The sequence below is a fragment of the Perognathus longimembris genome, chromosome 23 (assembly GCF_023159225.1).
Source record: "Perognathus longimembris pacificus isolate PPM17 chromosome 23, ASM2315922v1, whole genome shotgun sequence".
Lineage (NCBI taxonomy): Eukaryota > Metazoa > Chordata > Mammalia > Rodentia > Heteromyidae > Perognathus > Perognathus longimembris.
Genome location: NC_063183.1, coordinates 4,112,185 through 4,139,916, shown reverse-complemented (window position 1 = coordinate 4,139,916; position 27,732 = coordinate 4,112,185). Strand labels below are relative to the sequence as shown.

Sequence of the window (27,732 nt, the reverse complement as noted above, 5' to 3'; positions counted from 1 at the left end):
AGGAAAAACTGGGGAAAGTAAGATACACAGACACAATGTTAGTATTCTTACTACATAAAGAACTCTTAGGAACCAATGTGAAAACGTCACATGGAGCCAGGCACTAGTGGCTCACACCTGTAATGCTAGCTACTCACAAGGCTGAGGGCCAGAGGACCAAGGTTTGAGGACAGCCCAGGAAGAAAAGTCCATGAGACTGACTTCAATCACAAAATAACCAGCAAAAAGGCAGGGAAGGAGGTATGGCTCAAACAATAGAGCCAAGCAAGCAAGCTTAATCTAAAGGCATATCTCAAGTTGAGTACAATTTATATCTAAAGATAGTCATAGACACTAAACACCATTTGTCTTTGTTTACCCATTTATTAGATTGGAGCATGTGTGTGTGTGTGCGTGCACGCTGGTCCTGGGACTTGAACTCAGGGCCCAGATGCTGTCTTAAGCTTTTTTGCTCAAGGGTCTACTGTTTAAGTCACAGCTCAGTTGGAGATGAGTCTAGCTTTCCTGCCCAGGCCGGCTTTGAACCACAGTCCTAGGATCTCGGCCTCCTGAGTAGCTACAATTATAGATGTGAACCACCAGTATCTGTCACAATCTAGTTGCTTTGATGGCCAGCAACCAAAACATTCTAGTGATTTTTTTTTTATTAATTAAATTTTGTTGACAAGGTGTGTGGTTTTTCTTTTGTTCTTTTCTTTCCCTTCTTTCCTTTTTTCTTCCCTTGCTCCTTCCCTCCCTTCCTGTGATTTTCAGGGTCCTTCTTTTCTTTTTTTTCTTGGAGAAAATTTTCCCTCTGTAGTCCATGGTAAACTTGCACTCACAATCCACTGGTCTCTTCAAGGATAAAGGCATGCACCACCACACCCATCTTGAATTAGGTTTTGTATATGGCCTTAGGAAAGAATCCAGCATCATTCTTCCTACACGTGGGGCCTGTTTTCCTATCATTTTGTTGAGGAAACTCCATTCTCCATGGAGTAGTTTCAGAACCCTTGATCAAGTTGTTTGATGATTTGCATGAGGCTTACTTTTAGGTCATTTATTCTATCCCATTGGTCTATTTGCAATGTTTTTATGGCAATACTAAACTGTTTGGGTTGTTGTAGCTCAGCTTTCTGAGTAGCTAGGATTACAGGCGTGATCCATTGCCACCTGGCTCAGTTTTTTCCTTTTGTTTTTTGGTTGTTGTTTTTTGTTGTTGTTGTTTTTTTTTTCAAATTTTTATTATCAAACTGATGTACAGCGAGGTTACAGTTTTTGTTGGTTTTTTTTTTTTTTTTTCCAGTCCTGGAGTGTGGTCTCAGGGCCTGAGCACTGCCCCTGGCTTCTTTTTTGCTCAGGGATAGCACTTTACCACTTGAGCCACAGCACCACTTTGGCTTTTTTTTGTTGTTTTTGTTTTTTAATATATGTGGTGCTGAGGAATCAAACCCAGGGCTTCATGTATACGAGGCAAGCACTTTACCACTAGGCCATATTCTCAGCCCACTCAGTTTGTTTTTGTAGGAGACTCTTGTGCTTTTGCCAATACTGGCCTTCATGCCAGTCTGATTCTATCTACCTCCACCATCTTAAGAGCTGGGACTACAGGTGGGTACAAACATACCCAGAGCCTAAATTTCCTTTCCTTTCCTTTTTTGCCATCCCAGGGCTTGACCTCTGGGCCTGGGCACTGTCCCTTGGGCTCCTTTAGCTCAAGACTAATGCACTTCCACTTGGGCCACAGAGCCACTTCCAGTATTTTCTGTGATTAATTGGAGATAAGAGTCTCAAAGACTTTCCTGCCCAGGCTGGATTCAAACTGCAATTCTCAGATCTCAGCTTCTAGAGGAGCAAGAAAGAGCACAAGGTGTGTATATATACGCACACATACATACATATGCATATATATGTGAATCTTCTGAGAAGTATTTTTTTTTTTGAGGTGCAAGTTGTTGGTTTTTTTCCTGTTTTGTTTTTTCCTCTTTGATTAATGGACACAATGCTGAGATTCAATCACTACGTGAAACGCCTGGCTATGAAAACACAGCCACCCCTTCCCCAGAGAAGGCTGCTTTCCAAGCAGTGTCAAATTCATCCGACATCAGCATCTCTTCTCTCCTCTCTTTCTTCAAGGAAATTATCTAGTGATTTCAGCCTATGCATTAAACAGGAAATAATGTGTCTAGAACTGTGTTGTTGTTTTTTCTAAAGAGAATTTAAATACTGCTGCTACATGTTATGTACAAAACTGGTTTGGGCCACATGAACAGAGAATCACAAGTTTGTTCCTCCTTGTACTCAGTTGTATAGAACTTCCAAATCAGAATGAAAAGAAAGCTGTTCTGTATCAAACCATCTAAACAATAAACATTACAAAACAAAAAACACGGTAGAATACCAGTCAAAAAAAAAAAAAAAAAGAAGAAAGAGCACAAGGAGCAAGGCGCCAGTAGCTCATGCCCGTAATCCTAGCTACTCAGGAGTCTGAAATCTGAGGATCAAGGTTCAAAGCCAGCCCAGGCAGGAAAGTCCACGAGACTCTTACCTCTACCAGAAAATTGGAAGTGGTGCTGTGGCTCAAGTAGTAGAGTGCTTAGCCTTGAGCTGAAGAGCTCAGGGACAGTGCTCAGGCCCAGAGTCCAAACCCCACAACCAGCAAACAAAAGAAAAGCGAAGAACACAAGGACCGTTCAAACCCAAGTACCAACACACACACATACACACACACACACACACACACACACACACACACACACGATACAGTAAATCCCCAAATCCCCAGATGGATTCAAAATCATGAGCTACACAAACTCAAAGTCAGAACACATAGGTAATTGGCAAATGAGATTTATTTAAACAATGATACGTCAACAGGAACAATGGCCTTTGGAATCGAGGACGCTTAGACCACAGGAGGAGGCGAGGGGACTCGACCTGCCCATCCGTCAGGAAGCCCAGCTCAGCTCTGGAAGGCTTCAGCTTCCAGTTCACATGAGCCTTCAACAGATCAACAGGTTATCTCCTTCAAACCTGAGGGGCAGGGGAGACAACACTGTCAGAAGCTCAGCAGAGAGCAGAGACGCACAGAGGGGGAAGATGTGGCACTGCAGGGCCCACTGGGTCAGCACTGGCAACCAGCAGGCCTCAGGACAGCAGCTCCACTGAGATTCTACAGAGGAACAAGAGGTGTCACAAGATACTATTTGTGGATGTTTTTACAAAGGACCGAGAGAGCTGGGCGCCAGTGGCTCACACCTGTAATCCTAGCTACTCAGGGGGTTGAGATCTGAGGGTCACAGTTCGAAGCCAGCCCAGGCAGCAAAGTCTGTGAGACTCTTATCTCCAAGTAACCAGCAAAAGGCTGGAAATGGAGGTGTGGCACAAGTGGTAGAGCAACAGCCTTGAGTGAGAAAGCTAAGAAAGTGTGCAAGGCTCACAAACACAAAGAGTTCCCCCGACCTCTGTGCTACAAACTGAGAAGATGGAGCTGAATCCCAAGGCTACACTGGGGCTCCATAAGCACAGTGCTCCCTGGGCCTGCCTCTGGCTCTCCCAGAGGGAAGCGCCCCATGGCCCGCGCCTAGCTACAGAGGGAACATGGCCTACCGAGCTCCTGCCCTCCTTTGGTCGCCCAGCACAGGCAGTAATGCTGCATGAGCTGCTCCAGGAGCTCCATTTCATCCAGGAATTCCAGGGACTCTATTCTGTGCAGGAAATCAGATTAGGAAAACATCAGTGAAAAAATGGACGTGGTGTCCACAGAGATGGAGAAGGAGCAGTGTGCATGACCTATTAGGTGAAAACAAACCAGCTACAAAACGAAATAGAAACACATGGTGTGGTGGTTTTAGTATGTGTGTGTGTGCGCGCGTGTGTGTGTGTTTCATACTGGAGGACTCAAGCCCGAGCCTGTTCGTCACGCCCCCATACCTGTTCACCTCGGCACGTGGCAGCCTGCTGTACAACTCCATCATGTTCAGGGCTGAGGCCGTCTCCCACCCGTTCAGCAGGAGACGCTCTTTCTGAAAGGCAGTGAAGAGAAATGCACAGCTGCAAAGGACGCCCACAGCAAGCTGAGACCCTAGTGCCCATGGGGATTTAGTCCTCTCCAAAGCCCATCCTGTGTCCTCTGGTCTCCCTTCCTGCTTGCCAATTTTCTGTATTGAACACCAACTGTTATCATGAGGGGAAAACTCACTAAAGTATAGTTAAAGCAAAACAAAGGAGGAGACTTTTCCAGGAGCCAGTTTGTTGTTGGTTGGTTGGTTGGTTGCTGGTCCTGGGGCTTGAACTCGGGGTCTGGGCATCGTCCGTGAGCTTCTCCTGCTTAAGCCTAGCACTCTAGCACTTAAGCCACAGTGCCACTTCTGGGTTTTTCTGTGTATGTAGTACTGAGGAATTGAACCCAAGGCTTCATGCATCCTAGGCAAGCACTCTATCACTAAGCCATATTCCCAGTCCTAGATTTTTTTTTTAAATACAACTTAAAAGAGGTATCAGTGACATACCACTAACCTATACTGGTGGCCTATGGATGGATCCTTACTCAAGCACCTCATTCATAAAATGTGGTTGGGATTTTTAGCGTGTGCCAGTACTGACATCTGATCTTAGGACCTTACTCTCTTGCTTAGTGTTTTCACTCAAGGCTAACACTGTATCATTTGAGCCACACCTCCACTTCTGGCTTTTTGCTGATTAATTGGAGATAAGAGTCTCACAGACTTTCCTGCCTGGGCTGGCTTGGAACTGCAATCCTCAGATCTCAGCTTCCTAAGTAGCTAGGATTATAGGAGTGAGCCACAGCACCCAGCTTATAAAAAGTGTTTTTAAAGAACCAGGAAAAGCTGTGGGGCTTGAGAAGCTATGGCAATTACTATGGACTTTAGTAGTGTGAAAATGAGAACCTTACAGGGACCACAGTTACAGCCTGGGTACACAGGTACAGCCTAGGATTTGCCTGAAATAGTATGCAGAGGCTACCCGAAGCAATATTGACAGAATGTTAGTAATTACTCAAGCTGGCTTGATGGGATAGGCGTGTTGACTATACCTAAGTCTTAAACCTTTATGTTTAAAATTTGCATAATAAAATGACTTATTACTACTTGGCATGGGTGGCTCACACCTGTAATCCTAGTTCCTCAGAAGACAGAGATCTGAGGATCAAGGTTTGAAGCCAACCCAGGAGGGACCTGGCAGGAAAGTCCATGAGACTTTCTCCAATTAACCAACAAAAAGCCAGAAGTAGAGGTATGATTCAAGTAGTTAAGCACCAGCCTTGAGTGAAAAACCTGAAGGGCAGCTGCGCCCAGGCCCAAAGTTCAAGCCCTAGTACTGGAACTCTGTATTAACCATTAGATTTGCAGGGCTAGGATGTAGCTCAGTGGCAAAGCACTTGCTATCAAGTACAATATCCTGGGTTCAGTCCCCAGCACCAAAAATAAAAGACAAAAATAACAATAATTAATAAATAGAGTAGATTTGCAGCCAGATACCAGTGGATCCGACTTATAAGCCTAGCTAATCAGGAAGCTGAGATGTGAGGATTGAGGTTCCAAGCCAGTCCCGGCAGGAAAGTCCACAAGACCGTTATCTCCAATTAACCAGCAAAGAGCCAGAAGTAGAGCTATGGCTCCAGTGGTAAAGTGCTAGCCTTGAGCAAGCACCAAGACCCTGAGTTCACCCCAGGACTGGTACAAAATAATAACAATAATCATCAAAACAACAACAATAATAGATTTGCATGGCAGGGGAGCAGGGGAAGAGGTGGGAGCCCCAGGGCGGGTGCTGGCAGCGCTCAGGTCCTCTCACACAATGGTGTCACCTGCCAGGGAGCAGGCCCCTTCCAGCTGGCCACGGGTACACGTGGACGTCCCGGTCCCCACTCTGACCTGGGACTCTAATGACTTGCAGGTTTCCACTCCTGCCAGGTCGCACTGCCGTCTCCGAAGGTTTTCAATCATGATCTGCCCAAACCGATCATCCATGTTCACCTGGGCAAGGAGAAGCTTCGTCAGACACCACCACGCATGTCTGCCTCGTCAGACATCACCGCGCATGTCTGCTTCATCAGACTTCACTGCGCATGTCTGCTTCTTAAATATGCAGGCCATGACACCACCTGCAATCCTCCCTATACAATAGGCCGAGATCTGAGGATGGCGGTACAATGTGAGCCTGGGCAGGAAAGTCGATGAGATTCTTATCTCCAATTAACCAGCAAAGAGCCAGAAGTGGAGCTGTGGCTCAAGTGGTAGAGTGCTAGCCTTGAATGAAAAAGCTCATGGACAGCACCCAGGCCCTAAGTTCAAGCCCCAATACTGCCACCAAACCAAACCAAACAAACACACCCACCTCCTGCAAAAACAAAAAAACAAAAAAACTCACAGAACAGTGCCTGGCACAGAACAGAGAAAAATGTAATAAGCTTCTAAACTATATAGAAATAACAAACAGCAGTACGGGGTGTGGGAACACATGTTGTGAGGTTGCTGATGACTTTGTTCTGGCTACAGAACTGGTAAGTTGGGTTACTCCTGACAAGGTGTGGGGCAGGGTGGGAGGCAGAGCAGGTGAGGGGCAGCTGTGGTCAGCATGCTGCAAAGCACAGGCCTGCCACTCACACACAAGGCCCGCCATGTGCTTGTTTGCACATGCTGGAACTGAGAGGGAGAGGGGTGCATGCCAACGGTGCAGACGGGGTGCCCAGGATGCGTTTGCACCTAAAGAGAAGGCAGAGGCCAGCACCACTGGCATGGTTTTCCCAGGATAAGGAAGACAGAGGAAGGTTCCCAGTAAAAAAGAAAGGAACGCTGGGAGCCAGTGGCTCACGCCTATAATCCTAGCTAGCTACTCAGGCTGAGATCTGAGGATTGAGGATCGCAGTTTGAAGTCAGCCTGGGGAAGAAAAGTCCATGAGACTCTTATCTCCATTTAACCAGAAAAAGCCAGAAAGAGAGCTGTGGTTCAAGCTCTAGCCTTGAGTATAAAAGTCTAGCACCCAAGACAGAGAGAGAGAGAGACAGAGAGAGAGAGAGAGAGAGCGAGAGAGACAGGCCAGGAGCCCAGGCCTGGACTGGAGCTGTTCAGGAAGAGAAACTAGTGTGGACCCGTAAATCTATTTATAATGACATAGCATGGGCCAAGTCTCTTTACTGCTCTTACCTGGGGCTTGAACTCAGGGCCTGAGCACTGTCCCTCAGCTTCTTTTGCTTAAGGCTAGCACTCTGCCACTTGAGCCACAGTGCTACTTCTGGCTTTTTCTGTTTATGTGGTACTGAAGAATCAAACCCAGGGTTTCATGCATGCAAGTACTCTACCACTAAGGTACATTCCCAACCCAATAAATGGAATTAAAAAAATAAATAAAACCAACAGGGGCCAGGTACCAGTGGCTCATACCTATAATCCTAGCTATTTAAGAGGCTGAGATCTAAGGGTCGCAGTTCAAAGCCAGCCCAGGACGAAAGTCCATGAGACCCTTATCTCCAATAAAGCTGGAAGCAGCACTGTGGCTCAAAGTGGTAGAGTGCTAGCCCTGAGCAAAAAGAGCTCAAGGACAGGCCCAGGCCCTGAGTTTAAGTGCTACACCCATAAAAACAAAGAAACAAACAGAGATAGCCACCCAGGACCCCTGAGCAGGCTCCATCTCTTCTGCATTCTTCTTACCTGTTCATAGTTTATGAACATGGCCGTCTCAAAACAATTAGCTGCCCACTTGAGGAGGTTTGCCGACTGCTCTGGTGTCATGTAAACCAGCACACATTCAGTTATCAGGAGTGTTGGCAATCTGAAGAAAACAAACAGACAAAAGACGCACAAATGTGTTTTCACAAAGTCAGAACCCACTACTTATACACAGGTTGTGTTTGTTTTTTGGCAGGTGGTAGGTACTACAGGAAGAACCAGAAAAGACTCAGCAAGCACAGCACCAACCCACATATGATTCAAGAGCACAGCCATCGCAGCCCGAAGTTCAGCACTGAGAAGAGGGAGCTCATGACCATGAGGTAGAAGCACACGGTGAGCCATAGCAAGGGCTGCAGGTCTCCCCAGCTACACCTGGCCACTGGGGCAGGAGCAAACATGAGGCCAGCAAAAGCTTAGAAATCCCTCACACACTAGTGCTCTTGCTGCCCTCAGAAACCTCAGAAACCCTAAGTGAATGAAGTCAAGTCGACCTGGCAGAATAAGAGAATGAGGCATCTTGGCTGAGTGTCCTCTTCCTATATAAGCCTTCACCATAAACAGTAAGAGCTGAGGGTGGGGTGGCTTAGTGTAGGACACTTGCACAGCACCTACCAGGCCTGAGTTCCATCCCCAGCACAGTCTTCAAGAAATTGCATTACTACAACTACACCCATTTGCCAGACACAGAGCCATTGACGAATTGTGAACTAGGAAAAGCACAATTGGTTGGCTCTGTTGCTTCTGGGCCTGTGGCCAGGCAGCACATTGTGTGGGAAATAAGTGGCAGAGGAGGGACCCTGGGTGTGAAACCCAAAGGAAAGAGCTTCAAAGACACTGCCCAGTAACCTGAAGACCTCCCACTAGGCTCCACCTCTTAAAGGCTCTGCCATCTCCCAACAATACCCAAGCGGAAGACCCACCTTTAAAACTCATGGGTCTTTGGGGGAACATGGATCCAAACCATAGCAATGGCCCTGCTCCCCCGAACACTCATTGAGGCAAAGACTCAGAAAATAAAGCTGGGGCAAGGGCACTGGATCAATCAGAACCAATTCTAACATGGGACCTGTGGCTGCTGGCCTGTAAGCCCTAGCAATGACAACCCAGAAGAGGATTCTAAGCTGAACGTGTAAGGAGCTCAAAGACAGACAACACCCATCACCATATTGATGAGCAGGTTATAGGCATGTTCTTGGCATACTCCAAGATGTGAATTCTTTCCTTATATGTCATAGTTATGTTCCTGTCTATATGACTATCCTCTCTCAAACTTTGTTTCTATTAGGCACCAGTCAGTATTTAAAAAAACTAGTAGGTAGCTAGGCACTGGTGGCTCATGCCTATAATCCTAGCTATTCAGGGGGCTGAGATCTGAGAATCACAGTTTGCAGCAAGCCTGAGCAGCAAAGTCCTTGAGACTCTTATCTCCAACGAACCACCAAAAAGCCAGAAGTGGATCTGTGTCTCAAGTGGTAGAGTGCCAGCCTTGAAAGAAAAAGCCAAGGGACAGTGCTCAAGCTCTGAGTTCAAGCCCCAGGACCAGTATATAATAATAATAATAATAATAATAATAATAATAATAATAATAATAATACAGGTGATTCTGATGTGGAAATAGACTTGAGAAACAACAGGGCCTACAAATCTCAGGCAATCACTCTAAGTAGCCAAGGCATGACAAAACTTTTAGAATACACGTGGGACTGGGCAAGAGGCTGAGCCTCCGGCCAGTCACATTTCACAGCTAGCAGCAACTTAGAGATGCATAAGAGGTTTAAGGAAAAAAAAATCTCACTGTGTATTCATGTTACATTTCTTTAGTTTCTCTTCTAGCTCTGGGAGGTCCCGGAGATCAGCTCCAATGATGGCATATCTCTTTGAATCCAGCATGTGCCCATCTACAAGAAAGAGATGATCGTTTCAGAAAAAATCTTTCAGGGAAAGATCAGTGTGAGGGGATGTGGCTTTCTCAAATTAAAGTAATGGTCTTAGCCAGGCACCAGTGGCTCATTCCTGTCATCCTAGCTACTCAGGAGGCTGAGATCTGAGGATTGCCAGAAGACAGTAGTTCAAAGCCAGCCCAGCAGGAAAGTCCATGAGACCCTTATCTCCAATTAACCAACAAAAAGCCTTCAGAAGTAGAGCGGTGGCTCAAGTGGTAGAGCCCTAGCCTCAAGCACAAAAGCTCAGAGGCAGTGCCCAAGCACTGACTTCAAGCTCCCATACCAGCACCAGAACAAACAAAAAAAAACCCCTAAAATTAAAAAAATACATGCTCACTGTTGAAAACAAGTCAGGTAATGGCCGGGCACCAGTGGCTCACACCTGTAATCCTGGCTACTTAAGAGGCTGAGACCTGAGGATCAAGGATCAAAGTCAGACTGGACAGTAAAGCCTGTGAAACTCTTATCTCTAATTAACCAGCAAAGATCTCAAGTGGCAGAGCACCAGCCTTGAGCAAAAAAGCTCAAGGACAGCACTGAGGCCCTGAGTTCAAGCCCCTGTAATGGCACCAAAAATAAAAAAAATAGTCCTGAGGATTATGAAGTGTTCTTTTCAAACCTTAATTTTCCCAGGATACTTTACTCAGCAGTAACAAGCTAGCCTCAGGGGGCCTTCTGGACCATACAAAAGATTAATTTGTCTCTCTGTCCACCCCTTGGATCATTTTTGAGCTCTATGTACAGAGCATTGAATCAGCTCGGGGAATACAATGAACGGGAGCACACAGTCCCTGAGCAGGCAGCTGAGATCTGAGGATCATGGTTTCAAGCCAGCCTAGGCAAGAAAGTCTGTGAAACTCTTATCTCCAATGAACCACCAAAAAGCTGGAAGTAGAGGTACAGCACAAGAGGTAGAGCACTAGCCTTAAGCAAATGAGCTCAGGAACAGTAGTACCCAGGCCCCAAGTTCAAGCCCCACGATGGGCAAAAAAAAAAAAAAAAAAAAAAAAGGTGTTCCTATAACATAAAGGAAAAGGAAGCAATGCAATGAAACAGATGAATGAAGTAAACAAAATGAAAATGTACACTAGAGTCCCAAAGGCCAGAACTGCCAAAGACGGAGGCCATGTCACTGGTGCCCAAAGTCATATGAATTGTTCAGGTGACAGGACAGCACTTCAGCCCATCAGACCAGGGGTCACTGTGCAAGCCCAGGAAAAGCAAATTCATTTCAGATCACAATGTTGAGACACATGTCCACCAAGGCCAAGCAGGTGCTGGTGCCTCACACCTATAATCCTAGCTACTGAGGAAGTGGAGATGTGAGGATCATGGCCTGGAGCCAGGCTGGTCAGGCAAATCTGTGACTCTTAATTCTAATAACCACCAAAAAGCCAGAAGTGGAAGTTTAGCTCAAGTGGTAGAGTGCCAGCCTTGGGTGAAAAACCTACACAAGAACATGAAGGGGGCTGAGAATGTGCTTGCCTAGCATGCATGAAGCCCTGGGTTCCATTCCTCAGCACCACATAAACAGAAAAGGCAAGAAGTGGTGCTGTGTGTGACTCAAGTGGTAGAGTGCTAGCCTCGAGCAAAAAGAAGCTCAGGTACAGTGCCCAGGCCCTGACTCCAATCTCTAGGACTGGCAAAAAAATAAAGAAAGAAAGAATATGAAGGCCTGAGTTCAAGCCCCAGCACTGGCATGCATGTGCGCGCACACACAGATTTAAGATTACAGAGACACCCAGCTGGGTGCTGGTGGCTCATGCTATAATCCTAGAGGATTATAGTCCTTCAGTAGATATGTGAGAGTATACAGATCTCCTCATTCTTGTTCATGGCTTTATAGTACTATAATCCTAGAGGATGTACTACATAGTACCATAATCCTTGAGGATCTGCGGTTCAAAGCCAGCCCAGGCAGGAAAGTGTGTGAGACTCTTATCTCCAATAAAACCCCAGAAAACTGAAAGCGGTGCTGTGGCTCAAAGTGGTACAGGCACTAGCCTTGAGCACAAAAGCTCAGGGACAGTGCCCAGGCCTCGAGTTCAAGCCCCATGATGGAATGAAAAAACAAACCTCCTCCACAGGAATCATGATATGATTTCAGAAGCATTCGAGGTGTAACAGCACATACTATCTTGTTTTTGTTTTTTTGCCAGTCCTGGGGCTTGAACTCAGGTCCTGGGCACTGTCCCTGAGCTGCTTTTTGCTCAAGGCTAACACTCTACCACTTGAGCCACAGCGCCACTTCCAGATTTTTGTGTATATGTGGTGCTGCGGAATTGAACCCAGGTCTTCATGTATGACAGGCAAGCACTCTACCACTGGGCCATATTCCCAGCCCACCACGTGCTATCTTTTAAGAGACCCCATGCTTGATGAGTAGGGGATACTTGCCCAGCTGCAGAGTGGCCTCCAAATTCAGGTCAACAATGGGTTTGGACAGGAGAGGCTTGTTTCTATGAGAGACAGAAAAGAAACAAGTCAGCTATTCATCAAGTTATTCCCCAGCATATGGGCGGCCCAAATGCAGGCACCCACTCTAGACATGGCAATGTGGTGGCTAAGTGAGTGACCTTTATGCTTTGAGATCAGAAGTTTCACAGAGTCTAGATTTTTCTCAGACTTTAAACTGCTTATATAGACCTTACCAGCTAAGCAGCCCTAATCTAACATGACAGTCAAAAAGTCAAGAGACTAGAGCACCTAGGATTTCAAGTTTGGCGATTTAGGGAAGTTCTACCATAGATACTGCTACTGTTCTAAGCCAGGAGCCATTTCCAAAGGCATTCTCCTCATAGAGAAAAAACCCAGTACATAGAACTCAGAGGGGGTTAGCCGAGTGGGTAAGCACTGGGCATCCAATCACACACTGATCACGGGATAACTCGGCCGTGAGAAAGCCAGAAGATGTTTCCAAACGTGCAATACTGTCAAGCCATCTCTACGTTCTTGCTTATGCTCAAGTAAACATTGGGAGACTGCTGTTCTTTACCAGAGACAAACACAAGAATTGACTCTGTAAAGTTTAGTGACTGGGTGATGGTGGCTCACGCCCTGTCATCCTAGCTACTCAGGAGGGACAAGATCTGTGAGCCACAGTTTGAAGCCAGCCTGGGAAGGACAATCTGTGAGACTCTTATCTCCAACTAACTACAAAAAAAAAAGAAAAAAGAGCCAGAAGTGGAGCTGTAGCTCAAGTGGTAGAGTGCTAGCCTTGAGCAAAAAATCTAAGAGACAAGATGTAAGTCCTGAGTTCAAGCCCCAGTACTGGCACCAAAAAAATAAATAAGAAAGGATAAATGACATGAATGGACAAGATACTAACAAAGGAAGCTATACTGTACACCAAAAGCTACATTAAGAAGCTGGGTTGAGAGGCCTAGGACAGCCAATAAAGTGGAAAAAGAGGCCAGGGAAAACACACCCAAAAATGAGGTTTCCAGCATCCGCCCTACCAAGCAGAGAGCCCCAGGCTCCCACTTCCATCACGGCCCTACTTACTTGATGTTGTGTAGCTTTCTCGTGACTATCATTGGAAAGTCAACTTCAAAATATTTACTTGGGAGGAGTTCTTCATCCTGGGGAAATACCCAAAATCATTCCTGAGCTCACCAATTCATACATTATCATTCCCCATGTAGCAAACCCTTAGAACTAAAGAATAATGGGGCCAGAGTAGAGGGATGAAGGGGGTGGGGATGGGGGGGCCATACAGTGTTCTCCTGAAGGCAGCTAGAGAGGACTTACAGAAGAAGGGAAAATCCATGGGAGTTCTGACCAGCCGTTTTTGGAGGAAACAATAAAGTAGTCACTATAAGCCAGGCACTGGTGGCTCACACCTGTCATGCTAGCTACTCAGGAGGCTAAGATCTGAGGACTGCAAGTTCAAAGCTAGTCTGAGCAGAAAAGTCCATAAGACTCTTATCTCCAATAAAAAAAGCTCAAGTGGTAGAGTGCTAGCCTTGAGCATAAAGAGGCTCAGGGACATAGGCCCAGGCACTGCGTTCAAGACCTAGGACCAGCCAAAAAAAAAAAAAGCTGGAAATGGTGCTGTGGCTCAAGTGCTCAAGCTATGAGCACAAAAGCTCAGGGGCAGCATCTAAGCCCTGAGTCCAAGCCCCAGAACAGGTACCAAAAAAACAAAACAAAAGAGGTCATAGGCCTTACATAGTACCTGCTGGTCCCTTTAGCCACAATTCTAGAAGCTTCTTCACAAGCACAAATAGGTGTATAGACAAGGGGAGATCACCAAAGAGATCTCCCTCAACAGCCACAGGGGCCGAGTGCAAAGATGGAGTTGCATGAGATGAGCCCCCATGCCAGCCCCATGTCCTGCATCTGTGAAGACCCCTCCCAGAGCTCTCAGACATCTTCCTGCAGTCCCTTACACAGACGGTTCTTATGCATGCTCACTATCTTATCCTAAAACAATGCACAGGCAAGCAACAAACACGGAACCCACATGGAGCCCAATGGTTTCTCACGCAGGAGGAAGGCCAGCTGTTCTGGTGACAAAGACCTTATCGGGTGAGCTGATTAGGTATGTAATAGCTACGCAGGCTGGGTTACAGCCATACACTCTCATTTATCTGGGTTTGCACCTGCCAGGAATCTGGGGAAAGGCACACACCCATTCCTGCCACATGACTGGCCTCACAGAAAAGCCTGCACAAACCTACAAAAAATAGAAAAAGCCACCAGGAGAGCAGAAGAGTGGGGAGTGGGTGAGAGGGGACAGGAGAGGGAAGCAGGCCAGGGGAGGAGGGGAGGCACTGAGGGAAGCCCAGACAGGAAAGGGCGGGGGCGAGGGGCAGGCTGCCACTTCACACCCTGTCATGTCATGTATTTTTCAATTCTGCATTGGGTAAAGACTTTTTTTCTTTTTGTCTGTCTTGGAGCTTGAACTCAAGGCCTAGGCACTGTCCCTGAGCGTTTTTGCTCAAGGCTAGTGCTTTACCATCTTGAGCCACAGCTCTACTTCCAGTTTTCTGTCTCACGGACTTTCCTGCTTGAGCTGGCTTTGAACTGGGATCTTCAGGTCCCAGCCTCCTGAGTAGCTGGGATGACAGGTGTGAGCCACCTGCGCCGGGCTTTGAGTAAAGATCTTTTTATGAATGCCCATGGAATGAATGACAAGGAAAACGAGGATAATGTACCTTCAGTTTCCAGAAAGTGGTGTCCATTCCTGCCCCAAGGTTGAGAATCTGACAGTGACATTCTGTTTTGCGGAGAAAAGCCTTTACAAGCTGACTGACGCCATGGACACGAGCGAAATAGCCTGCAGGAGAGTCAGAGAAATAAGCTACCGCTGGTGACAACAGGCCTCTCCTAGAACAGCACACCCCATCCGCATCAGGGGCCCTCTCATCCACAAAGGCTTTTGTACAATCTGCCTGAAGAACATAGAGGACAGGTGAAGTGACCCTTCTCATCTGAGAAGAGCATCGCATTTCACTATTCTTTGCATTGTTCTTACAGGAGTCCCACTTAGGGGTTAAGCGTCTCTCATCACTGGGTGCTCGTGGCTCACACCTGTCATCCTAGCTACTCAGGAGGCTGAGATCTGAGGACTGTGGTTCACAGCCAGCCTGGCAGGAAAGTCCGTGAGATTCTTATCTACAATGAACCACCAGAAAACCCAATGTGAAGCTGGGGTTCAAAGTAGTAGAGCACTAGCCTTGAACAAAAAAGCTCAATGACAGTGCACAGGCCTTGAGTTCAAGCCCTATGATCAACAAAAAGAAAAAAGTTTCTGATCATCATTTGATCAGTTTCTCCATGGGGCCAAAAACAAGTCATGCTCTGGCCTCAAATCCTTGGTCTTCCTTGATGAAAATTAGGGAGTCTAATGTGCTATGAACACTGTAACAAGGCAATGAAAAACAAACTCTCATGGTTTTCTTTTAGTCTGTTACTTTTTTGAGACAGGGTCTCACTATTTAGCCTCTGCTGGCTTCAAGCTTGCAATTCTCCTGCCTCTGCCTCCTGACTGCTGGGGTTACAGGCATGTGACACCACACCTGGCTTAGAAGATGCAGTTCAAATATAAGAAAATGGGGCTCTACCTCATCTACACATAAGAGGGTTGGCTAGGCACTGGTGGCTCACGCCTGTAATCCTAGCTACTCAGGAGGCTGAGATCTAAGGATCATGGTCCAAAGCCAGCCTGGGCAAGAATGTCCATGAGATTCTTACTGCCAAGTAACCACCAACAAAGCTGGAAGTTGAGTTGTGGCTCAAGTGGTAGAGCATTAGCTTTGAGCACAAAAGCTCAGGAACAGTGCCTAGGCCTTGAGTTCAAGCCTCAGGATTGGCACACAACAAAATGTCAGTAACATACCATTTTTGCTGGGCACCAGTGGCTCACACCCATAATCCTAGCTACTCAGAAGGCTGAGATCTGAGGATTGTGGTTTGAAGCCAGCTTGGGCAGGAAAGGCTGTGAGATTCTCATCTCCAATTCAATCACAGCAAAACCTGGAAGTGACTCTGTGGCTCAAGTAGTAGAGTGCTAGCCTTGGGCAAAAAGAGCTCAGGCCCAGAGTTCAAGCCTCAGGACTGGCATAAATAAACGGTGGTGCATTCACATGTATGTATCTGGGAGAGTGGGGAGGAGGGTACTGGAGGTAAAAGGGGGTGAAAAAGTGCAGCAGTGGAGCTCACTGGGCATGGATGAAAGTGAACTATACAGCTTGTGGGTGGAGATGGGAGGGAGAGTCTGGGAGAGAGGGAAGAAGGGAAGACATGGTATGAAAGGAAATGTACTCATTGCCTGACTCATGTAATTGTAATCCCTCTGTACATCGCCTGTATAGTAACAATAAAGTAAATAAAAAAAGAATAGATCCCTAAACACTCAGGCCCCTAGGAGATGAAGAGGTGGCAGGGAGGGGACGGTCACTTGCCTCTGTTTATTTCAGGGGCCTTCCTCTCTTTACACAGTCTCACCAGGTGCTGGATGTAGGGGTCGTGCCAGTAGCCAATGCTCACTGCAAACCTGAAGGGTTGGAAGAACAGGCAGGTGAGTGGAGAGGGTTCAGCCCCCAGGGCCCAGGATGAGAAGCTGGGGGGAAGGGCCGGTAAGCGCACACATGGTACCACAGGCCATCTTTATCCAGACTCATCCATCCACATTAAGCATCCCTTCATGTTTCCCAATCATCATTCTCCGCCTCTCCTCCTCATATTGATTATTTCTTCCCCAGGACCCCTAAAGAACAAAGAATCTCCCTTCACACTTCATGAAGAAGGTCATTTATTCACTCAGCAAACATCTTCCAGAGCTAGTCATATGGCTCTATGAAGACACGCATTCTGTGTCCAGAGGAAAACCTCAAAAACTACAGGCAGACATCACTAGTTGCCCACCTGAGTGTTTCTCCTAGCTCTGTACAGTGCGCCCATCATTATACTTCCTCTAGGATCATGGTGGGGGTGGGAAGGGAACCCACAAACAAGACAACTCTAACTCAGAAAACACTATAATAGACTACTCAGGTCTGCATGATGGCAGCCAGAGGCTGAGTGTTCTGAAGTGGGGAACTAGTGTCCCAATTTTCCCTGGCAGCCTTTTGGTGACCATTGAGGAGCCAGGCATAGGACAACTCATGAAAAGAGCCCAGATCCCCAAGGCTACCCTCAGCCACATGGGCCTATCGCCCGCTCTACCTCACAGTGCACAACTTGTGAGCTAGGCATTCAAAACACCTTGAGTCAGACTTCATTCAGTTCCTGGCAGCCAGAAGCTCGTATCTCCACATCTACCCTCCTTGAGGATGAAGCTGATGCTCACAGCATGTGTGTAGCATATCTCTCAGCTGGATTCTGAGCTCTCAGAAGCAAGTTCTACATCCTTTCTTTTCTTTTCTTTTTTTTTTTTTTTTGGCCAGTCCTGGGGCTTGGACTCAGGGCCTGAGCACTGTCCCTGGCTTCTTTTTGCTCAAGGCTAGCACTCTGCCACTTGAGCCACAGTGCCACTTCTGGCCATTTTCTGTATATGTGGTGCTGGGGAATCGAACCCAGAGCCTCATGTATATGAAGCAGGCACTCTTGCCACTAGGCCATATCCCCAGCCCCCTTTCTTTTCTTTCTATCTACCAACACAGCTTTCTTCTGCCACAGTAGGTGCTGGCTCTTGCAGTCACCCTCAATATCTGCCTATTGGAACAAACATAAGGAATGTCATAGGTTGTGCTGCATATGGCAGCAACTTAGTACAGACAGAGCATTAATCATTGGACAAGATGTGCTATACCAGCCCAGGCTTTCCAAAGAAAACAGCACATTCAATGAGTTTTGTAAACCAGGCACTGGTAGCCCACATCTATAACCCCAGCTACTCAGGAGGCTGAGATCTGAGAATCAAGGTTCAAAGCAAATCCAGGCAGGAAAGTCCATGAGACTCTTATCTCCAATGAACCACCAGAAAACTAGAAGTGGTGCTGTGGTGACAAGTGGTTGAGTGCTAACCTTGAGCACAAAAGCTCAGGGCAGCACCCAGGCCCTAAGTTCAAGCCCTGTGACTGACAAAAAAGAAAAGAGTTTTCTAACGGTAAGGTTCTTCTGTATCTACAATGGTATGTTTCCAGTGAGTTGTGACCCATGAATATCATAAGACCAAGTTGTGTACAAACCTGTATTGGAAAAAAAAAACCCACGATGGTGAAGAGTAAATGAGAAAAGAGCATCATGACACACAGTAAGGGTTAAGACCGTTTCTAGAAGTCTTGTTTCCAGGTGTGTGCTGAGAGTTTAGCTCAAGCGAGTTTTAAAGCATCTCCTAGTGCCCTCTCGTGGTAAAAACTGCATCTGCAAGTGAGTAGGTATGGTTCTGACCCCTTATAGAAGAGGGGTCTCTCCTCTATGGAATTAAACAGGATCTCACGATGTAGCCAGGCATAATGGCCGAGATCAAAGGATTTATGACGACACTGTTAGAAATAACAAGGAAGAGAGGACTGTCTGGCACCACTGAGGCCCATTCTGAAGGAAGATGAACATCAAGTTTCAGGATTTATAGGCCACCAACTAGAGATTAAGTCAACAAATTACAGTGTACAGTGAAATAAATGCTAACCAGTCATTTGAGACCCAAGTTAGAGACACAGCCATCTGCCACGGCAAGATGTTCACATATACCATCAAGAGAAACAACTAGAAGCTGGGTGCCAGTGGCTTACTCCTGTAATCCTAGTTACTCAGGAGGCTGAGATCTGAGGATTGTGGTTCAAAGCCAGCTCAGGCAGGAAAGTCTGTGAGAATCTCATCTCCAATTAACCACCAAAAAGCTGGAAGTAGAGGTGTGGTTCAAGTAATAGAGCCCCAGCCTGGAGTGAAAAAAGCTAAGGGACAGTGTCCAGGCTCTGAGTTCAAGCCCTAGAACCAGTACACACATATACCCAAAAAACCCAGGACCTCATTTCCTGACCTCATGTTTAAAACACACAAAGAATCAAGGCCTTATTTATTCAGTCCCCTATTTCTTTCCATTTCCCAACAGCTGTCTACTACCTGTTTAATGTACTGAGTCATTAGATCATCGCACATCACTTTTTAAACAAAATACACCCAAGGCTGGCCTACTTTCCTTGCTATTTTCTTCTAAAGCCAACACATAATAAATAACAACCACTGATATGTAAAATGTCTCTCTGGGAACCACCTAAAATCACCTCACTGCTCTTACTGAGAAACACCCATTCATTCAGGAAACAATGACTGTAAGGATTTGCTCCTGTCAGCTTCAACCTCAGCTCCTTCAAAAAGAGATGTGGGAAAGCACTTCCAACAGGCTCCTCCCAGCCTGAGAATCCAGGCCACAGCCTCCAGTTCTCACTGAGGGCCAGGTCTTATCCAAATGATGACAAAACGCCAACACATCCCCTGATATGTCAACTGTGTGACAGGGCACTGATCTGAGATGAAGCCAGGAAGCTACCTCAAACTGTTAGCATACTCTACCAAAGCAGGGAGCTCAGGTCTGGGAGGGGGGGGGGGGGAGGTGGTGTGTGTGTGTGTGTGTGTGTGTGTGTGTGTGTGTGTGTGTTGGTACTGAGGCTTACACTCAGTGCCCTGTGTTCTTGGCTTTTTCCATTCAAGGCTGGTATAGTCTCCCACTTGAGCCACACATTTACTTCCAGCTTTTTGCTGGTTACTTGGAGATAGGAGTTGCCCAGAGCCAGGTGCCAGGGGCTCACTACTGTCATCCTAGCTCCTCAGGAAGCTGAGATCTGAGGATCGTGATTCAAAGACAGCCCAGGCAGGAAAGTCCCTGTGAGACTCTCCAATTACAGTTCAAAGCCAGACTGGGCAGGATACTAATCTCCAATAAATGACTCAGAAAAAGTGGTGCAGTGGCTCAAGTGGTAGAGCGCTAGCCTTGAGCAAAAGAAAGCTCAGGGATAGCACCCAAGCCTAGAGTGTAAACCCCAAGACTCAGATGTCAATTTCCTGAATAGTTAAGATTACAAGTATAAGCCACCAGCAGCCAGCTAGGTCTAATGCTTTTTCAGAACTACTTATTACCTGGACTTAGGTCTCCTACATCCTATATCTGTCCACCTAAACACTTTCAGTTGTTTAAATGGTATGTGTGTGCGTGTGTGTGCGGGCACAAGTGCAGGCGTGCATTCATGCATTCATGATTGCAAAAAGTAGCCAACTTAATAAAATTTCAAGTTTACTGCTTGTAGTCTTTAAGATCTTACTACCTCTGAATTTAACTTTCTTGCTTTCCTTTTAGTTTCATCTTCACCTTCCATTCCCTGACTCTTTCGTTACAGGTTTATAACCAGGAACCAGGAAGTAAATCGTCAGGGTGGCTGACTAGATACTTTGGGCAGGACCTGCATTCCTTGCCCCTCCCATGAGGGGCATGGACACCCATGAGTCCATCTGCCAGATCTAACAGGTTGAACCACCTACAAACTGGCCTCAACACCTAGGTGGAAGCCTCTCCCGCAGCTGCCTCCCCAAGACCTCAAAATTAACCACTCAAAAACAGGAAGTAGGGCTGGGGATATGGCCTAGTGGCAAGAGTGCCTACCTCATATACATGAGGCCCTGGGTTCGATTCCCCAGCACCACATATACAGAAAATGGCCAGAAGTGGCGCTGTGGCTCAAGTGGCAGAGTGCTAGCCTTGAACAAAAAGAAGCCAGGGACAGTGCTCAGGCCCTGAGTCCAAGCCCCAGGACTGGCCAAAAAAAAAAAACCAGGAAGTAGCACTGTGGCTCAAGTGGTAGAGCGCTAGCTGAGCACAGAGGCTCAGGGACAGTGCCCAGGTCCTGAGTTCAAGTCCCACAATGGTATAATAATAATAATAATATAAATGGCTTGTAAAGAGGATTTGAATGTTCTCAACAGAAAGAAATAATAAATATTTGAGGTGCTACACATCACTTACCCTGATCAGATTACACACACACACACACATAAACACACACACACACACACACACACACACACACACACACACAGAAATGTCTCACTGTAGCCAGGTGACAGTGGCTCACTCCTGTAAGCGTAGTTGTTCAGGAGGCTAAGATCTGAGGACTGAGGTGGGAAGCCAACCTGGGCAGGAAATCTGTGAGACTCTTCTCTCCAATTAACCATTAAAAAGCCAGAAGTGGAGCTGTGGCTCAAGTGGAAGAGTGCTAGCTTTGAGCAAAAAGAAGTTCAATGACAGCACCTAAGTGGACAGTTCAAGCCCCAGGGTCAGAATGAAAACAGAACTATTTCTCACGGTTTGAAGTAATCATTGAACGTTGGACAGAGTATGAATGGGAAAAGGTAAACATTCACAGGAGGGTGAAATAAACAGGGGAATCCATTCAGAAAGTAACTACCACCACCACCACCACCCCCGTACAAGGTCCCATACCTAACTTAACAGTAGTCAACATGGAATAGAACCACAAGATGCTACAGACCTATGGTCAGGGAAACAAACAAACATGTGAAACATGTGTTACAAATAATTTATGCTTGCCTAGCATGCATGAAGCCCTGGGTTCGATTCCTCAGCACCACATAAACAAAGACTGCAAGTGACGCTGTGGCTCAAGTGGTAGAGTGCTAGCCTTGAGCAAAAGAAGCTCAGGGACAGTGCTCCAGACCTGAGTCTAAGCCCCAGAACTGGCAAGAAAAAAAAAAAAAAGAAGAAGAAGCTGCTGTCTGTTCCAGCAGTCCCTGAGGAAGGGTAGGCACCTAACCCTAGAAGCAGTCAGCAGACCAGGTGAGGTTCATTGTTGGCCAGCACTCACTTCTCCAGTCAGGTGATTTTTCATTACCCTAACCCTCTGAGCCCCTGCATACCTCCTAACATCCTCACTCTCCCCGGAAACGTCATCTACCTCTATTGGAACCCAAGTTCAGGTTAGTTCAGGCAGGATTGAATTGGACCCAACTTCAACAGATAGTACTAGTTAAAATCTGTTAATAACACATTAGCATCAGGCATTATTATCCTTGACAACAGATACAACTTGGATAAAACTCAGGGAAAATGCTGAATTTTTAAAAAGGGGGAGGGGCTGGAAATGTGGCTTAGCGGTAGAGTGCTTGCCTAACATGCACAAAGCCCTATTCTTCAGCACCACATAAACAGAAAAAGCCAGAAGTGGCACTGTGGCTCAAGTGGTAGAATGCTAGCAAATGCAGCTGAGGGACATGCTCAGGCCCTGAGTTCAAGCCCCAGGACTGGAAGATGATGATGATGATGATGATGATGATGATGATGATGATGATGATGATGATGGAAGCCAGGCTATTGATGGTTCATGCCAGTAACCCTAGCTACTCAGGAGGCTGAAGTCTGAGGATCACAGTTCAAAGCCAGCCCAAGCAGAAAAGGCAGCAGTGGTGCTGTGGCTCAAGTGATAGAGTGCTAGCCTTAAGCAAAAAGACTCAGAGACAGCACCCAGACCCTGAGTTCAAGTCCTAGGACTAGCACAAAAGAACAACCAAAAAAAAACCATAAAGGAATATGTAATATAGAACTCAATTTATATGATACTCAAGAATATGCAAATCTAACCTAGAGTAGTCAAAATCAGAAAATGGATAGTATTTGTGTGGTAAATGAACCCTTATTAGAAAAACTTGTCAGAGAATTTCCTGGAGTTTCAACAATATCTTACGTATTGTTTGGGATATTGGCATATATATACATATATGCATCACATTCATCAATATGAACCATGAAAATCTAGTATTTTATTATATGTAAATTATCTCTCCCACCATCTCTACCTTTCTCCCTATTTCTCTTGAATTAGCTGAGGAAATTCTGAAAGAAAAAAAAAAAAAGAGGATGGAGCAGATATTTCAAGTACCCTGCTGTCATAGTGTGTGTGTGTGTGTGTGTGTGTATGTGTGTGTGTGCTCAAGACTAACACTCTGACTTAAGCCACAGCTTCACTTCTGCTTTTCTTGCTGGTTAACTGGAGATAAGAATCTCATGAACTTTTCTGCCCAGGCTGGCTTCAAACTGTAATCCTCAGATCTCGGCCTCCTGAGTAGCTAGGATTACAGGTGTGGTCATACCACTAGCTCCCAGGTCTATCTAGTTTGTTTCGTGCTCCTATAACAAAACACCTGAAACTGAATAATTTGTAAAGCACAGAAATGCATTTCTCCTCTTAGTTCAGGAAGCTTGGATAGCCAAGATGAGGGCCCAGGATCTGGAATGAATTTCTTGCTGCATCAGCTCATGGCAGCAGAGTGGAGGTAAGAAAGAGCAAATGTACTTCTGTCAGTCTTTCTGTTAGTGATGTTAGCCCACTCAAGACAGCAAAGGCTTTATGACCTAACGATGGGGGGAACACATTTAGAGCACAGCACCTTCTAACACACATACACCCCTTCTTCCTTAGAGAGGTATGATTTTGTTTGAGGCATCAGTCTATCCTATCAAAAATTCTGGCCTTCCTGGATCCTAGTCCAGGCCAATGAGAACTTCTACTTGATTGAGCTTCCTAAAGAGCTTCTGCTTTCCTGATGAAAAGGGACAGGCTCAAAAGATACATGCCTTGTTATTATCCTTTCCCCTTCCTCCTCCATCCTGCAGCACAGCTTTTCCAACCGACTAGGAAAATTCTGATATTCCCTACTAAAACATATTATTATATACAAAGCCAGAGAAGCAAGCTATAGTTCTGTTTCAATGCACAGCTAAGTCACTCTGTAAATTAATGATTTCCAGCACTGACATAAGCAAAAGCAATCTCAACTATAAGTGAAGGAAGACAAACTGGCATCACAGGACATATCAGAACTTAGTATGTGATATAAATCATCTTCCATAAGTCAATATGCAGAGATAGACAAGAATGACTGCAGCCAGGCATTGATAGCTCACGCCTGAAATCCTAGTTACTCAGGAGGCTGAGATCTGAGGATCACAGTCCATGAGACTCTATTTCCAATTAACCACTAAAAAGCCAGAAGTCGCTGGGGATATGGCCTAATGGCAAGAATGCTTGCCTCTTATACATGAAGCCCTGGGTTCAATTCCCCAGTACCACATATACAGAAAACAGCCAGAAGTGGTGCTGTGGCTCAAGTGGCAGAGCCTTGAGCAAAAAGAAGCCAGGGACAGTGCTCAGGCCCTGAGTCCAAGGCCCAGGACTGGCAAAAAAAAAGACAGACGTGAAGCTGTGGCTCAAGTGGATTTGAGCACTAGCCTTGAGCATAAAAAGCTCAGGGAAGCCAGGTGCTGGCATATAATCCTAGCTACTCAGGAGGCTGAGACCTGAGGATCACAGTTTGAAGCCAGCCCAGGCAGGAAAGTTTGTGAGACTCTTATCTCCAATTAATCATAAAAAGCCAGAAGCAGAGCTGTGACTCAAGTGGCAGAGTGCTAGCCTTGGGCACAAAAGCCCAGAGACAGCATCCAGGCCCAGAGTTCAAGCCCTGGGACAGATAAAAAATAAACTGAAGGACAGCACCTAAGCCCCCTGAGATCAAGCCCCAGGGCTAGCACCAACAACTTTTTTTTAAGTAAGGACTCCTCCATGACTTATTTTACTTCACTCATGGGCTAGTTGTGCACATTCATTTATCTCCAACAGAATACTCTACTAAAGTAGCCTATCTTCTCAGGGGATGGAAAACAGTTCCTGCCATGAAACTATTTCAGATCAAAATCTCTACCTCGCTCTGGCGCACAGCCATAAAGATGCAATCAGAAAGACCCTGGACCTAAGACCACAGGAGAAATCTGCCTTCACCTTCGAGTGACCCTGCAACCTGCTTGCACGTCCAGGGGAGATGGGTCAAGTTGGCTGAGAAATCAGATGAAGTTCTATCGTTTCCACAGTGGGGTGTCAACCTTAATAAACCCTGGTAATGGGGAGAGCTCAGAAGCAGTAAACCAGAAAAACCGCACTAGAAGGTCTCATCATAAACTGGAACATTTACACTCAGTTCCTCAAATGACACAGGGTGCAAAGGTAGGCACAGTCCCTGCTTTCCATGGACTTGCTTCTCTTGGAAGAGATAACCAGGAAGCAATGGATTGGGTTATTTTTATTTTGTTGTGTTGTGCTGGTCCTGGGGCTTGAACTCGGTGCCTGGGTGCTGTCCTTAAGCTTCTTTTGCTGAAGGCTAGCCCACTACCATTTGAGCCACAGCTCCATTTCTGGATTTTTAGTAGTTTATTGGGGATAAGAGTCACACAGACTTTCCTGCCCAGCCTGGCTTCAAATTGCAATAATCAGATCTCAGCCTCCAGAATAGCTAAGCTTACAGGTGTGAGCCACAGACACCTGGCTCGCATGGATTTCTTAGTTCTGTTTGGGCTGCTGACCACAGAGAAGACACATGGAATGCTGGGAACACTCACACTCCACCAGAACCCTGATCTGTGGGTGTCAAAGGCACCTCTCTGAGCTCAGCCAAACACCTTGGGCTCTTCTCACACCCATCTGCCAGCACATTTTGTCAGTTCCACCTGGGGAATGCCTGTCACCTGACTGCCATCCTGCCCCAGGCACCAGAGCTAGCAAGCCTCCAGGCCTCTCTGCCTCACTCCATGACCCTCGCCTGTTCTCAACAGAAAAGGTGCACTGGTCCTGAGAAAACCCACAGCAAGTCATTTCTGGTGCAAAATCCTCCATGTGGTCCAAGAGCAAGAAGGCTGGTGCCAATGGCTCACACCTGTACTCCTAACTACTCAGAAGGCTGAGATCTAAAGATCCTAATTTGAAGTCAACCCAGGCAGAAAAGTCTTTCTGAAACACTTATCTCCAATTAGCCACCAAAAAAGCAGGAAGAGGAGCTGTGGCTCAAGAGGTAGTGGGATCACCTTAAGCAAAAAAGCTCTGGGACAGAGCCCAGGTCCTGAGTTCAAGACCTAGTTACACACACACACACACACACACACACACACACACACACACACACAAGCAAGAGCTCTCCCTGCAGGGCCTGATACCTCCACTCTCAACTCTCAGCACCTACCCTCCTGGCCTCCTTTCTCCTACCCTTCTCTTGCTCACTCACTCTGGCATCGCTGCTCCTCAGATAGGTCCAGCCAGCTCCAGTTTTAGGATGTTTGCACTTACTGTTCTCTGCCTGGGACCCTGTTACCCAGACATGGACAAAGCTGCTTGCTCCCTCATCCCCTGCAAGTGTTTCCTCTGCATTTAGTTTCACAGTGAGGCCTTCCCTAAACACCACAATTGCTACCAACAGACCATCTATCCATCAAGCCAGTGTTTTGCTTCCTGCCTATTTCTACCACTGGAATCAGTGGTCCAGAAGAGCTCCATCTACTGGGTCCACTTCTGTATGGGCAGTGTGTGGGAGAGTGCTTCCATAAACAAAGCAGGCACTCCATAAACAATCTTGGTTCATCAGAGAAGTGGCTCACACCTGTAATCCTAGCTAACCAGGAGACTGAGAGTTCAAAGCTAGCCCGCGCGGGAAACCCTGTGAAACTCTCACCTCCAATTCACCAGAAAAAAAGCCAGAAGTAGAGGTGTGGCTCCAGTGGTAGAGCACCAGCAAGAGGAGGAGGGGGAGGGGGACAAGGAAGCAGCAGCAGCAGCTCAGAAACAGCGCCCCGAGTTCAGGCCCCAAGATGGGCACAAAATAAAGAAAAAAGCAAAGAGCCCTTCTCATAACCCAGCGAGGCTGTGGACACTTTGTGCAGCATGCCCGTCTCCCTTGCAAACAGGCAAAGCCCACGCCTGCCTGGTTCTGGCCTGGATCTCCGGCTCCGAGCACCCCAGCTCAGCAGGAACTACAAGGGCCCCGAATGAAGGGCGGCACTTCCACGTGGGAGGTTAGCATGGCACAGCTCTGTCTGGAGCAGCCCCCCCATCCCCCCACACACACCCCACGACCCCCGACCCCTGACGCCGTGGTCCCCACCCCGGCCCCTGCCCACACCTCTTGCATAGAGAAGCATCCTCGCAGGTGCCGCGCACGCCCTCGTCATCTGCATCGCAGCTCGACGTGGAAGAAGCGGAGGCGAAAGAGGCCTCCCTCAGCCTAGCGGCCATGGGCGTGAAGATTCCGGGGTGCCGTGCCCACGAGGGACATGGAAGCGAGCTCGCCACAGGTGGCCGCGGACGAAGCGAAGACACACAAACCAGAGGGGCCGGGCGATACCTGGCTCAGCTCGCGCGGCTCGGAGACCCTGCCCCGGCGCCGCCTCAGCAACCGGCCGTCTGGCGCTTATTGGGCATTTTCCCGGCCCGTCAAGCGAAGGCACTGCTCATTGGAAGGTTCTTTGGACACGCCTACACAACCCGGAAGTTTGCGAACAGAAACAGGAAACTAAAATTGACCTGAGTACCGCAATGCTCCCTGGGAAGTGTAGTCTTAGGTGCTCAAGAAGGCGATAGGCTTTATTTCATTGCTGGCAAGGAACATTTTATAAATATAACTAATTTAGGATCGTTACCACAGGCAGAGAAGAAGCAAGTGTAAGTTGTTACTTTCAGTCTGGGTTCAGTGCCACTCAACAAGTGGGGGGGGTGGGGGGCGGGGAAGGGACAGTGTCCTTTCACTTTGAAATGTTGTAAAGGAGATAATGGGTAGAAAACTAATAGAATGGAAAACTGTATAGCAGTTATACTTACCCGGTTCCAAGCGGCAATGGCTG

The 27,732-nt window shown here is 46.9% G+C and overlaps 1 protein-coding gene and 1 long non-coding RNA gene across 2 annotated transcripts; one reads left to right on the top strand and one right to left on the bottom strand.

Annotated features, from left to right (window-relative positions):
* Positions 1-2,801: 2,801 nt before the first annotated feature.
* On the bottom strand, positions 2,802-27,266 carry Lcmt1 (leucine carboxyl methyltransferase 1). The gene is made up of 11 exons (XM_048332595.1): positions 27,015-27,266; positions 16,526-16,617; positions 14,777-14,898; positions 13,122-13,198; positions 12,015-12,076; positions 9,470-9,572; positions 7,654-7,774; positions 5,877-5,978; positions 3,913-4,004; positions 3,589-3,686; positions 2,802-3,012 (listed from the first exon to the last, which is right to left on the bottom strand). The coding sequence occupies exons 1-11, from the start codon at positions 27,125-27,127 to the stop codon at positions 2,990-2,992; spliced, it is 1,005 nt and encodes a 334-aa protein (XP_048188552.1). The 5' UTR covers positions 27,128-27,266; the 3' UTR covers positions 2,802-2,989.
* Positions 18,886-22,998, top strand: LOC125340771. The gene is made up of 3 exons (XR_007208816.1): positions 18,886-19,597; positions 19,960-19,964; positions 22,968-22,998. It is a non-coding gene; the product is annotated as an uncharacterized LOC125340771 (long non-coding RNA).
* Positions 27,267-27,732: the final 466 nt, after the last annotated feature.